The 14,227-nt window shown below is 43.5% G+C and overlaps 1 protein-coding gene across 3 annotated transcripts in view; it reads left to right on the top strand.

Annotated features, from left to right (window-relative positions):
• Positions 1–446: 446 nt before the first annotated feature.
• Positions 447–14,227, top strand: part of SALL3 (spalt like transcription factor 3) — a 38,360-nt gene continuing 24,579 nt past the window's right edge. For 2 of the 3 annotated variants that reach the window (XM_029590837.1, XM_029590839.1), the window contains exon 1: positions 447–1,138. In XM_029590837.1, coding sequence (XP_029446697.1) covers positions 1,063–1,138 — 76 coding nt within the window. In that variant the 5' untranslated portion in view covers positions 447–1,062. Of the gene's footprint in view, positions 1,139–1,764; positions 2,019–14,227 lie in introns of those variants that run through there. The other variant, XM_029590838.1, reaches the window with a different exon arrangement.

The raw sequence follows: 14,227 nt of genomic DNA, 5'->3' as shown, positions 1-14,227 counted from the left end.
AGAGCACAGAGAGGAGGGGGAGGGGGTAACCCTGGATAGTGTCACAAAAAGTAATTACAACCTGCAAAAACCCCCTCTTCCTACCAATGGACAACAGGAAGTGACCACCACCAGCCAGGAGTCTCTGCTAAGAGAGGAGCTGCAAGACAAAGAAGAGACAGGGGAGGAAAGAGAGAAAGGTTGAAGGCACAAAACTGCACAAGGTCGCCACTTATGTTCTAAAGAGAGGAAAAGAAAAACGAACTAAAGTCAGCCGGAGGAGAGAAGAGCTGGAGGAAGTTATCAAGAAGACCAAGGGAGAGGACAACTTGCAGACGGAACAGACGCAAAAAGTTTTTGTTTTTTTTTCTTCTTCTTCCTTTTTTTTTTTTTAAACATTAAAAGGAAGAGTGGAGGGGTGGGAAAGAAAAGAAAAAAAAAATTAAAAAAAAAAACAAACCCCCAGATCGGAAAAAAATAATAACCTGAAAACCAGGAAAGAAGATAAAAAAAAAAAACAAAAAAAAAACTAACTAAAAGGAGCAAGAAGCAAAGGAGGAAATAAAAAGGAGAGCGAGACAAACCCAACCCCGAAGCAGGAGAGATAAGAGGTCAGAAAGGGGAGACAGGAGCACGCAGGAAACAAAAACATGACCTTTCCCAAAAAGTGAAGCTGCCATCTGTTAAGAGAAGCCGAGTGTACAAAAAGCGGGGCTGCTTTGCAGCGGCGGCGGCGGCTCGGAGGGGAGACAGATAATTTGGCGGAGTGAAGCGGCTAATTGCTCCAGCCCGTCCCTTATTTCCATAGCCAGCCTGTGTCCGCTGGCCCCGAGCCAATCCCCTCTCACCCCCTCCCCTCCCCTCCGTCCCACCTCCCCCCCCCCCTCCCCTCCTCTCCATTAATCGCAATGCATTATTCACAATCATAATTATATACCGACATGCGCAATCCGCGCGCCGCCGACACCAGCTAATTTCCGTAATTTTGCAACTCGACTATTTGTGAACAATTTTTTTTTTTTTTTTTTATTTGCTGCTGATGTATCTGCAAAAAAGCAGGAACGGCTCGCAGTTCCCAGCAGCATGTCTCGCCGAAAGCAAGCCAAACCCCAGCATCTCAAATCGGACGAGGAGCTGGCCGAGCTGCTTTCTGACAACGGTAAGGACAGAGTTTGGAGGTGCTTGGGTTGGGGGGGGGGGGTGTCCCCCCCTCCCCCCCCCCCCCCCCCCCCCAGTTGTTGATGCTCGGGTGCCTTGTGTTTCTTCCTAGTTTGTGTCCGTCTGGCCGGGCTGTTGGGTGCATGGTGGGACTGAGTTTGTTGCCGCTGGGCAATTTATTTTCTTTTGTTTTGCTCCAGCTACGGAAAATATCCTCCTCCTCCTAGAAAGTTTAGCAAAATTGCTTCCAAGTAGGTTGGAAGTTTTGCCAGCACTTGCACTCTTCCGCTCAGATCGAGCCTAAGCGTCCTCGGCGATCGTTTATAGGGATCAGATCTGGACTTTGGCTAGGAGGAGGATCAGGAACCTGCTTTTGCTTTCTGGGTTGTTGCTTTTTTTTTTTGTTTGTTTTGGTTTGGTTTTTTTTTTTTTTTTTGGTTTTTTTTTTAACTTTTCCCCTGCCCTTGGAAGTAAAGAGGGTTGGGGAGGTAGAGTGTGACAGAGGTAGGTAGAACATCCCCCTTTCCAGTTTCAGAGGTTTTTCCATGCACTTGTTCAGAGCCAGAGGGGAACAAGAGGAAGAGACAGCAGTAGCAGCAACAGCACAAAAAAAAAAAAAAAAAAGTTGCAAGCGGGAGCTTCGCTGGCCTGCAAGCACGTCCCTGGCCGTTTGTCTGAATCGGAATCGGTCTGTGTGCTGCCAGCAGCTCGTGGACGCAGAGATGGAGGAGTGAAGCCTCCGGAAATAGTTTGCACCTTCCATAAACATAAACACAGGGGAGAGAGAGAGAGAGATCTGCAAGCGCAGCTGAGCCACGACCCAGCCCCAATGTCTGCTACAGTCTATTTAGCCAGGGATCCGGTCCCAAGTTCAAGCAAAGGTGACTAAAACGGTGGAGCCGGAGTGGGATGGCACTTTTTTTTTGATGTTGTTGTTGTTGTTGTTCTTGGGGGGTGGTAAGGGGCATGTTTGGAGAGAGGGAGGGGGGAGGGGGTTCGAGAGAAGCGTTGATGTTGGCTCTGGTTAGTCTTACCCTGCTGCGGGGCAGAGAGAGGGGCTTCTCCCCCCACCCCACCCCCCTTGCTCCTGCCTCCATCTTTGTTCCTCTCTCCCACCCCCCCCCCTCACTGCTGCCCCTTCCTCCAGCTCGGTGCCCTGCCTTTCACCCCCAGGTTGGGCGCTTTTCAGCTGCGAGCATGCATTTCCCTCCGGCTTGCTTGGTTTTTCATCCGCACTGTTCTAGCAGATGGAAAGAGTTCAGGCAGGTGCAGTGGCTGGCGTTGCAAGTGTCTTTCGTCTTTTTTTTTGGGGGGGGGGCTATTTAAAATCATACTTTGTATGGCTGATCGGGGCTATAATAGTGGGTGAGCAGCACTAGTGCTTGGCGCTCAGCCTTCCTGTCATCACCTCAGGGTTTCCCAGCATGTGGGGGCAGCGCGCACACGCTTCTTTCACTTCTCCTCCTCACTTCGGCATTGCTACTAGTAAGTTTTTTGTTTTTTGTTTTATCTTTGCAAAGCTGTCTCCTCCTAGTTTTTTCCTTATCCAAGAAAAAGAGCACGATAGATTGCCTGTTTCCGTGCTCTTACTTTGCCGAGGGAGCGTGTTCCATCGCTTCCCGGAGTGGATCCGAATAAATCGAATCGAACTTGTAAAGTTGGAGCCGAAGCGAAGCATTGTGCGTAATTTGATTCTATGTTCCCTGCTTCAAGTTTAGGATCACGATAAACCTTCACCCCCCCCCCCCCCCACCACCACCACAGTGTATGTTAAAACCTCTGTACTGTTGGATTTTACAGAAACTTCTAGCCATCGGCTTCCTAGCCACCAGTCTCAAGCTTCCCTGGGCAAGGGTGGCGACTGGTTGTACTGAGGCACGGAAGGGGAATACTCCATAATAGCATAAACTGGAGAACAAAATAAAAAAAAAAAAGAACAGTTATTTGGTCGTTATTCGTATCATTACGACTCTGTGATCCTAAAGGGTAGCATTTTTTTTAGTTTTAATAAGAAATCAGTTTGCAACAAAGCGATTCGATTACTTTTCATAATTACTCGAGTTGTGACAAAATAACTGTTCGTGGGGAAAAAAAATTATAAAATGAGACGCGTTTGAAACTTGCAAACAGCGGTTAGCTTCTTTAGTTGTGCTATTTAACACGTAAGATCACTTCCTTCGAAAACTGGCTTGGAGTTAGACTGGAGAAAATTGTTCAGAACAGTGTGGGTTGCTTTATGTTTTTAATTCTTTGTATGAATATATTTTATCTACGTAGCCATGTCACCCGAGATTAGGAGTGGAGATATGCTAAAAGAGAAACGCTTGCATATGGTGGGTAGATTAAGGGGCAAAGGAGGGTTTTTGTCATGGAAATTATATTTTGTTTACTTCATCACATAGAATTTCTCACACTTGGGTTGTTTTGTATCGCCCTCAATGACTACATGATCAAATGAATGGATTTATTTCTGCCGAATGAGAAAGAAAGGGGCTACATCGCATCCCAGTGAGGAATTTTAAAAGCGTTATTATTGTGCTCCATGAATAGCCTCAAAATCGGCTTTCACAGCAGCCCCTAAAATGCAACAGTGTAAATACTTCTGAGCTGTGGAAAGCTGCTCTCCGAACTTGATCTGCATTTAATAAAACATATTTCAGTTCATAAGAGTTAAATCCCTTTAACCAGTTAACAATTAACAAAGTGAAGCTGAGCTGTTTGTTTTTCACGTTCATACCAGAAATGTGAACTAGATGAAGGAAGAGGAGTAAAAAAGAAAAAAGAAAAGCACACATCAAGGATAAGTGGCAGACAACGGGAAAACTTTTAAAAAAATGTGAATTAGCAGAATTTCTAATCGTGTGCACGCTGATTTGCTTCTGGTTTATTTTAAAGACGCATGTGTAAACACACAAATATCGGTTAAGAAATCAAACTTTTTTTCGTGTCAGTCTTTTTAATTACTCCTCTAAGCTGTGTTGCCCTGAGCTCCTTAAACTGTTTTGCACCAGGCCAGAAACCCTCTAAAATCAAACAAACAAAAAACCCCAAAGCTTCACGGCCCAAAACAAAAGAAGCCGATATATTAAGAGTAGTTTATCATAAAAGGAATATACTAAGGTACTGTAATAATTTCTGTTTCCTCTATCTCCTTTCTTTTTAATCATTTGAATGTGATATAAATTCTGTCAAACCAATTCTGAGGACAGGAAGGATTTGCATGGTTAATATGCTTGATGATAAAGAATGGAGGTTGTAGGGAACAGTTTGGAAAAGGGATGGTCCTTAGCCACTAGTGTCAATTCAAAAGCAAAGAAATGTTCTTGAACAGTAGCAAAAGCTTAAGAAAAAAAAAATTGGGTGGAAGGTACCAGCACATTCAGTGACATGACCTTTTGTTGCACGTCACAGCTGTAGAGGTCTGAAAAGGTTCTCGAGGTGGATGCCCTAAAGGAGATTTAGAAAATGTTGTAGCTGATTTTTGTGAAGTCTCTTTGGACTGTGATACCACGGAAGGCTGCTGGATTCCTAGTTTCAGCCTAATAGCTTACAAAAAGAGCAGCTACAGACAACTGACAACATTATGCTGTAGTTTGTCATTTAACGCGGGTATTTTCATTTGTTCAGTGATGAACCGCAGTTATTATAATTCAGTCTGGGGAAAATTAAAACAAAAATGCAGGTCTAATCATTTACACTTGGAGGATTTTTTTTTTTTCCTGAGTAAAAAGTTCACTTAAAGATAGTGTCACAAGATGGTGATGTACAGTTTTAGGGTTTTCTTTTTAGAATACCACAGTTTTACACTGTATAATCATTTTTAAATGGTTTAAATAATGTAACAAAGATAAAAGTAAAGCAAAATAATTGTAGCAAGTGCCCAGTTTGTTTTGAATAACTTTAACCTCAAAAAGCACTTTGGATTAAATCTTCAAAAGTATTGTTTATCTAAATCAAGAGAAGAAGCCATTGTTCACAAATTATATTTTACCAGGCCGTTACCAGTAGACCTGACACAGTTTTTAGCTTAGTTAAATGCACGCTATGTCCTATGCAGAAAAGCTTCCAGCAGGTTTCCACCGTAGTAATTTTGTAATAATTACTTAAAGGCTCAGTAAGTATTTAGAACATTTCCGACGCTGTAGCCTAGAAGTGCTACCTAGGACTCTCCTGTCTGCTGGTACAGATGTTCTGCTGCAGTTCAGTAAAAGTAAAAATTCACCATTATTAGTTTGAGGGGAGACTTTATCTTTACAGAACTAGACAATTTGTCTGCTCTAAATGATTTTGCAACCCATCAATTTGTCGAAAGATTGCAGTAAATAGAAAGTAAGCAAAGTTTTTCTTTTGCAGAGGCTATTAATGTATTCCTAATTCAGACAGCTTTTTAATGCAGTTCAGCTGGAATTAATGTGAATGTGTGCATCTGTAGAATACCACAGTGGACCTTTCAGGATAATACAGATACCAGGCACCAATTCACATTTTTCTTTTTGTACTGGCAAAAATATACGTGCACTGAAATATCTGTGACCCATAAGGGAAACTACTGAGATTTTAGTTAATATCTTTAGTAAACAGCAGTGGATTAATTCCCCAGGTTCCTTTAAGAGGTGACATTAAGCAATCAGTATACAGGAAAGGCAAATGAATTTGCCAACACACCGTTACAAGCAACTGCCCCCAAGATCGCTTACTTACTTTATAAGGCAAAAAAAAAAAAAATTTTAATGACCAGCATACGAATTACTGATTAAGTTTTGCTGAAGGAAGATAAGATAGTTTGATAGTCTTGTAAACACAGAACCTTACTGAAAAAAAACGTTCCTGTTGAATAAATCTGCAGCCACTATTTTTTTTTATTCTGTTGCTAAAAAAGAAGGAAAGTTACGGATTAACAGCAGGAATTACTTAGTAAGTTATTTCCTATGTACAAGATGATGAAGAGAGCTGGCAAAAGTGGGTCAGATTTCATCTGGTGCTGCTAATCTGGGTGATGTCTTAACATTGATCTTAAGGAGGCCATAAGGGTATTTTCTTTACTTCTGGGAAGCCATTGAACGTGCAAAGTGTGACTTCTTTCTTTACATGGAGCGACAGCAGGAATTTGAAAGTGTAACAGCAGAAGAGAAGACGGGGTTAGCATTAATTAAAAAAAAAAAAAAAACCAATATGAAAAAAGTAAGTGATTTGGTGACTTTCGTTTTCTGGTATTTTCTTCCCCTCCCTAAAAAGTCGAAAACACAAGAGGTACAAGATATGCTTCAGTGATCCTTTTGAATAATAGCCTTGCACTGGGATACATTTTGGGGGTTTCCTATATGATAGTTTGATTGGTTGCCAGACTCCGACTAGGATATCTATGAACTATCCATTAGTCAGGACTGAGTTGCTTACTTTTTCAGATGTAAAAACTCGTTTGGTATTGCTGGCTTCTGGCACATTCAATGGAAAATAGACTACATTTTTTATTTTTCTAAGGAATTTATCAGTGTTTTTTTTATAAGGAACAAGAACTGGGAGAAAACCAATGGGATTAAAAGAGTTATTTGTTTCCGGTGATTTTCTCCAATTTTTATTTGTTTTAATAAGCACTGATACATTTCTTGTAAAAATAAAATGAAAACTGAAAAAAAGGTCCCTAGCCCCATTTTTAGTAGACGGTTTAATGCGTATGTAGCTATTTGCACAGGAAGTATTTTTTAGTTTAGTTGTACCAATTGATGTTTTGGCGCATTATATTTTTGTTTATTTTTAAAGATGCTACTATTCTAGATGTTTTTGTTTCTATTTTAGCTGGGAAAATAGAGAAATAAATTATATCGTGTAGGAAACGATTAAAGCCTGTGCATGATGAAAGCTAAGTATTTTGTGGATGAATGGATAAGATCTCTACTTAAAGACCAGGGCACTGGTTTAAGAGCATGCCAACAATATACCATCTGAAAAAATGCATTCACCTGAGTAGTCCAGTACAGCCCAAGTGATCCAGCTACGTATGAAGTGATGTGTGTCTGTATTTATATGTATTTGCAGGTAGTTGTGGGGTTTGTTGTTTTTTTTTTTGTGGGTTTTTTTGCAGTGATTTTTGAAGTATCAAAGAATGTTTCCGAGGGCAAAAGGTGTTAATCTGTATATATCTTTAGATATCTTTTGGCAAAAATAATTTTGCTTCTACCTCTCAAAGCACAGGCATGTTACACATTTAAGGCTATGGATTGTCAAAGGTCGTTCCCTCCCCCTTGGATCAGAATAAGAAGGAATCTTTGCTACATGGACCCTGGGTGTTTAAAGCTATTTTCTCTGGGATTTTTGTATTTATGTGTTTTTGTTTTGCAGAGTCCTAGAGAGCCTCTTTTTCATTTGAGTTGAATGAAAAGGTGGAAATTGCCTGAAGTGCCAGCCAGCTTCCGATGGACTCTCCCTGAGGGTGGGTTGTTAGAAGTGCTTTGACAAGGCTTGCTGATTTAACCTTTGCCTGTTTTGCCCTGCCAGGGGTGGCCACTAGATGTCAAGCTCATAATACAATTAGTACATCTGTGCAGTTGACCTTGGCAGCACGGCTTACCACTGTTCTGTTAAGTGTTAACACTGAATCCCAGTGTTAAGTAGAGAGCTCCGTGAGTCTGGTACATGCCCAACTGCTTATCAAATGCCCTTCTAGATGAGCACAAGTGTTTAGTCAAAGGAGGCAAAAAAAAAAACAAAACCCAGAACCCAAAGGTTTTCTTTTGACAAACTGAAACTTGAACTGCTTAATTAATCCTACCGATGCCAAGATACAGTTTTATTTTGTATCCGACCAATCTTACTGGTGCTTCAGTTTTCAGGGGCGACCTTCTGACAATATGACTTTTGATAATTCCGTTTTGTAGTGTCTGTGTGTACTTAGTAAAAAAAGGGCAGGATTTGAAAAAGTAGGCTTGTCTGGTAGCTGTCCAGCACACCGAAAACTATTACTGAGGGTAGTCAGGTGCCCCCTAGGCAAATTATATTAGACACAGTATATCTGCTTAGTTTAAGGGCCTTTTAGTTTTGTTTTTGCTAGGCAACATTTTTTCCACTCCTTGCTTTACAATCATTGTTCTTCTATCTATAGTAGTTGTTCATGTATTGGTGGATTTAGCTATCATTAGTTATACTGCCAGGAGAAAAAAAAAATTGAGATTGACACGGGTGGTAGTATTTCGTTTTCAGCCATTTCGAATTGTCTTTGTGCATTCAACGTACTTATCAGGGATTCTTGTCGTAGTAGGGCGACCAGTGGTCATTTTCTAGAAAATAAATAAAAAGGTACCGTGTCCAGTCCACTGGCAGCCTCTACCTTCCAATTTTCTCAATAGGGGAAAAGGAAACAAGTTCCAAAAGGTCCGGGGCTGGCGACCTGAAAAGCACCACTGAGAGTGACCTATCTTGGTATCCAGAAAGATGCCAATTATAGAAACTATGCTGAGTGTCAAAAGCCAAGTAGGGATAAAAGAACGTGCAGCATTGGCAAATATTGGCATAAACGTAGTCGCAGGGCAAGTAAAACTCTGAAGTTCAGGTTACTTCCGTATCTGGTGTGTTGAGGTGCAGTATTATAGTGTCAGGTCAGGTGTAGTACAAAGTCAGTGAGTCGTTTTCACTTCCTATTTTTGTGGCTCATGCAGCAGCAGCAGCAGCAGCAGCAAGCCCAGGGCCTGCTTCAGTGAGCTTCCCGCCTTCCTCCGTGCTGAGAGGAAAGCCTGCGACTCCTGCCCCAGGCCTCAAAGAGCCACAGGCAAGGCGGCCTTCCCTTTTCGTGGGTAAATTGAAACCCGGCGCTCCCTTGAAAGCCCTGCTTGCTTTGAAATGCCCGTGACGCGAAAGCTCCCCACTGAAAGAAAGGTGGGCCCGGCTTGGCTGCGCCGCCATTTTCCGCCGGCTTGGCCCCCCCCCCCCCCCCCGTCACCGCGCGCGCGAATCCCGCCTCCTCCTCCCTCTTGAACATGGGCGTGAAGGGGGGGGGGGTGGGTGCCAGAGCCTGGCCTTGACATGCCCTCCGCACTAGAATGAGAATGGGAGACGCGGTGATCTCGTGGTCGGGCAGGGCCCTCGGCGTTGCCCGCAGGTGCCTGCACGCGCTCCGGGGCTTTGAAGCCGCGGGAGAAGCGGCTCAAACCGCCACGCGGCCGGGCCCGCGGGTTCCTTCTGCATAGCAAGAGTGCCCTCCACTGCCCAGACCTGGCCTGACAGCAGGGGTGTTTTTATGTTTAGGTGGGTGACAGGGGTTGGGGGAGGGAGGGAAGGGAAAAGAAAAAAAAAAAAAAGGACAAACCGGGATTCCCCCCCCCATTGAGTCTGGAATTTCTTCTACATTGCTGAACACAGTGGGGGAGTCTATTTGTCTCCTCCTGTTTCACAGCTTGGGCTCAGTATGTGATAATTCATCTTCCTTTATGGGATTCAGCGCTATCATAAAGAGTTAAAAAGAATTAATTTGCAAGGAAACAAATGTCTTCTAACAACTTAAGAAAACTTGCTAATGTAGGTGGGGGGTTTTGAGATTCAGTAAAGCTGAAGTAAAAGCATGCTGCAGCTGGAACTCCAAGGCTTTCAGAAGTTGCTTGCTCAATTAAGACAGGCTAGCCTTCCTTCCACTGGGCTGACAGCGGCAGGGGTTTGTTTCATTTTCTTTCTTTCTTTTTTTTTTTTTGCTGGCCTCATATTTGCAGTTACAGTTACTGTTCAAAGCAAGCAAATTAAACATTCCTCCAAACCTGGGTTCTGAACTCCTCGAATCCCGGCCTTTACTTTTCCTTGGGCTGGGTGAGGCATTCGCTTGGCAAAAAGAAGCAGGTGGGTGGGAAGGGCCTTGGGCATTGGCAGGGGCAGAAGACTCTGCACCGAGTCAAGGAGGGCCACTGGGGCCCCTGGTCTCCGAGTTCTGCTAATATTCCCTCGCTGCTCCCATCCAGCCCACCCCTCAGTCCTCCCCGGGCTGCTGCAAGGGAAGGGGCTAAGGCAGACACGAGGGAGGACTTTGCATATAAAAAGGCAGCGCTAAAAGTCCAACTCCCAGTTTACTGTCCATGTTGAAAAACATAGGCTCAAGGCACTAGCTGTCAAAACCGCTGGCTAATGCTGAGTGTCATTTCCTTGCAAATATCAAGGAGCGCATCAAATGCAGAAGCTTCCTTGGCCTGGTCCTGTTCAGGCTTTTTAAAGTGATCTCTGAATGCAATCCCTAACTTCACAGCTTGCTGTGGAAGTATGTAGAATCTGAACTAAAAAATTAAGAACACAGTTTAAATAATGTAACTGGAAGCATATTGATAGATACAGCTATAATTAGATAGTTTTATTTAGCTCACACTTTTTTCATTGGCATACCTGGGAACTCTTGGGTTTAGCCCGGAGATTCGGAAGACGTTGGAAATTTAGACAAATTACCGGGTTTCCGGGCAGGACCATAAAATCTCTGGGTGGCGCAGTGCTGCTATTTCTTACTTTGCCACGCTATTTCCTCCCGCTGCTCTTGGTTAACCTCTGAGCATGCATAATGATTTCAGGAACAGCACAGACACCTGAGGTAAAGAAGAGGCTGCAAGGGACCAGGCAGGCACTGTCTGTGTACATGAGGTATGTGAGAGCAGTTGCAGCCCATGAATCAGAAGGAGGTGGCAGAATGTGACATGGGGGGGGGGGGAGAGGAGGGAGAGAGCACAAAACAGAGCACTGTTAGAGGGAGAACAATACTCCATATATATATCTGCCACTGTAAGAGGGGCACTTTCAACTCAGGGTGGGTTAGCCGGGGGGGGGGGGGGGGGGTGTTACATTGGTCTGCCTAGGGCGCTACAGACCCTTGCACCGGCCCTGTGCACGAGGACTGCAGGGGCCCATAGTAAAGAATGCCTATTGTTGTTTGTTGGGGGAGGGAAGAGAGACAGTTTGTTGTGTTGCTGTACCTGTTCTCCTCCCCCCACCAGCCCCGCCAATCTTGGGAAATCTCAGGGTGAGCAGAACTCAGAAGTTTCCAGGTATGTTCATTGACAGCTCAAGGTGAGTTGCATTCAGGTCCTGTAGGTATTTCCCTGTCCCCACAGGGCTTATATTTAAGGGGGTCATTTACTAAGCATTTTTTCCCATAGGCAAAATGGGACAAAGCCTTTAATAAATGACCTTCTAACCGCCTGGCTTACTAAGGCTTTTCTCCCATTCTGTGTCTATGGGAAAATATCTTGATGACTCAGGCCCTAAATTTGTACCTGAGGCAACAGAGGGCAAAATGATTTGCCCAAGGTTAAAAGGAATGTTTGTGATGGCTGAACGCTGGATTCCCTGGTCCTCAGTGGCTCTAACCACTAGACAACTGCTCCACTTCTTATGTAAGCCCTCCCCTGGTTGAAAAATATCCTGTACTCCCTGTATAACCCGTGCCTTGGTAGAAAAATGTCCATACCTTTGAAAGAAACTCATATGTTTCAAAAAGTCTAGTGCTAGCGAATCAGGAACAGTTTGAGAGAAGAGAGCAGTATCTGAATTAGTGGACCGGGGCCAGTGGCTACAGAGTTCTGTTCTCCTCCACTACCTGAGAGCAGTCTGGCACACGGCACTTTCCTGATGGGTAGTCCTAGTTAATAAACAAACTTGCACATTCAACTCGAGGCCAGAGTAGTAAAAATGCACTGGGGCTCGTTGACCTAATAGCTTGGTGCCACTTTGGCCCCGCTGCGCAAATGGCTTCAGCTTCAGCAAGGAAAGCATCCCAGTTCTGACCAGTGTGGAAAACACTGGCAGGATTTGTTCACTGGAGCACTGACAAACAAGCCTCCTCCGTTGTTTTGCCACGTGTTGTCGGAGCACGCCTTTGTCAGCGTTTCACCTTCTCGGGCTTTTCCCTCGCTGGCGGGACAGACAAAAGAATGACCCTGCTACGAAGTGCTCTTCTAAAGTGTGATCACCAAACTCTCCTAGCCCACAGGAAGCCTTGGCACAGCTTTGCAGCAGTGACGTTGCACATTTCCTCATTTCAACTGGCCCGTGAAGCACAGCACATCGTGCAGCTGGAACCCGGTGCCAGTGGCAGCCTTCAGCTCTTTGAAGTACATATTGTGCAGTGCCTTACTGGGTAGAGTTGCTGGGCAGTGCTGTGCTGGGCAGTTGGATAGCATTTTGAGTACAAGTGCAGTACTTTCTAGACTCAGAGCACCACCACCACCACCTGGCATCGCTCTCATGCACTGTCACCAGATCTGGCTTTAGGCCTAGGCAACACAGACAACTGCCTAGGGTGCCAAATAATCCAGGCCAAAGAGAAGCCTGCTTCTGCTTGCTGTAGGGCCATGTGCCAGCACAGCTTCAGAAAGGCCCCCATCATGGCACTCTGCCCTTGGGTTGCCAAAATCTTAAAATCCATCCTTGACTGTCGTGCATGCTTCAAAGAAAACGTGGGTGGATCCTCGTGACCTTACAGCAACAAAATCACTTCCAAAATACACTTTTAAACTCGTGGACAAAGAATTTGGAGGGAGTTGGTCCTTATGACCAGATTCAATTCACTGTTTCCTTTTTTCTTAGGCGACTATTTTTTCTGTGTGGTTTCTCTTGCACCCCACCTGCCTTCCTCTTAAATTTCCTGCCAGATTTTGAAGGCATCAAATAAAATACCCAGGCCGAAGAGAAGCTTGATCCCACATACTTGGACGTGCACCAGTGCAACTTCAAAAAAGCAGCACTGTGGCATTCTGGCCCAGCACCCCCTCTTCAGCATTCCCATCTCCAGGGGTGAACTGTCTAAGGTGGGGGGTGGGGGGGGGGGGAATGCTGTCCTGCATTCATCCTTCGATCCTGCCCTTCAGCACTAAAATTTTAACTTTGGCCCTTGCTGAAGTGTTGCACGTCTTCCTGCATTTACTCGCTGCCAATTTTAAATCCGAGAGGGTGGAGGCAATGTCTCTAAAGTACAGTAAATGGCTGCAAAGCTTGTACAGTAATTGACAGGACTGGGTTTTTTTCCCCCCCTATTTGTTTTAACAAGTTCAAATGCCTTGTACTACAACTGGGCAGTGTTTATGGTTGCAGCTATGGCAGAGTTTAAATGCAATGATTTAACCTTTAGAGTTTTTTTTGGGAAAAAAAAACCCAAAACAAGCTGTATCGGGTTCATACATGTAAAAGGTTAGAATTTATTTTCATTAGCAAGAAAAAAAATTCTGTTAGTGTGTTATTTTGTAATGAGTCACAGCAAAAACTGAAAATAGCCAAGGAAAAGGTTGCAAGCTTTACCATTTTTTTTAATGCACTGCAGAAAATTGCTGCATTGTTAATATCAGCTTTTCATCCCCTGCTTGCAAATTCTTAGTGGTTTTGAGGGTAAATAATGAAATTGTCTGTATCTATCAAACACAGCTGCTTTCTCTTTCTATAATTAAGCTGTGCTTTCATTAAAATATCTTTTGAAAAGATGGAGTGACAGAGTTTGCATGTTTTGGGGAAATCTGTTTTGCAGAATGATTTTAATTTTCAGTATATATTTATCTGGAAGCCATATCCTTGCTTAGAAAGCATTTTTCTGATGTAGTGAAATTGCTAAATTCTTTCTGTTCTCTAAAAATAAAAAATCCAAGTCCTTATTGTATATGAACCATTTCATGAAATGTCAGATGGTGGCTTGCAGTATATATTTTTTGGGTAGATGAGGGAAGGATCTAGAATTTTGAGTTCTGAGAAAGTTTATTAAATAAAATGCAAAGGACTCATTTGATTCAAGTAGTATTGTTCATTCACACATATTTTATGTTCTGGCATTTGTACCCAGTGACAGTGTCCTGATTGTACCAGGATATTAGCTTAAGAATTAAAAAAAAAATACCCGTAATTCTCATTTTATTGCCTGAAATAATGGCCATCTCAGTCTGAGTGTACTTGCCTCATGAATTTATTGTACACTGGTAACATCATCTTCCAGCTTGTACAGTGTGGATTCAGTTTTATTTGCTTTTCGTGGCCTCATCCTAGTTCAACACAAATGCTCTTTTTTAAGATTGTGATGCAAGTGACTTTACTTTCGGAAGTTTTGACTAAGTCCTCCATGAAAAGAAAAAAAAAAGGCAACGTAAGCACT

This window comes from Rhinatrema bivittatum, chromosome 2 (assembly GCF_901001135.1).
Source record: "Rhinatrema bivittatum chromosome 2, aRhiBiv1.1, whole genome shotgun sequence".
NCBI lineage: Eukaryota > Metazoa > Chordata > Amphibia > Gymnophiona > Rhinatrematidae > Rhinatrema > Rhinatrema bivittatum.
Note: the sequence above shows the minus strand (reverse complement) of the source record. Positions and strands in the feature narration are given on the sequence as shown.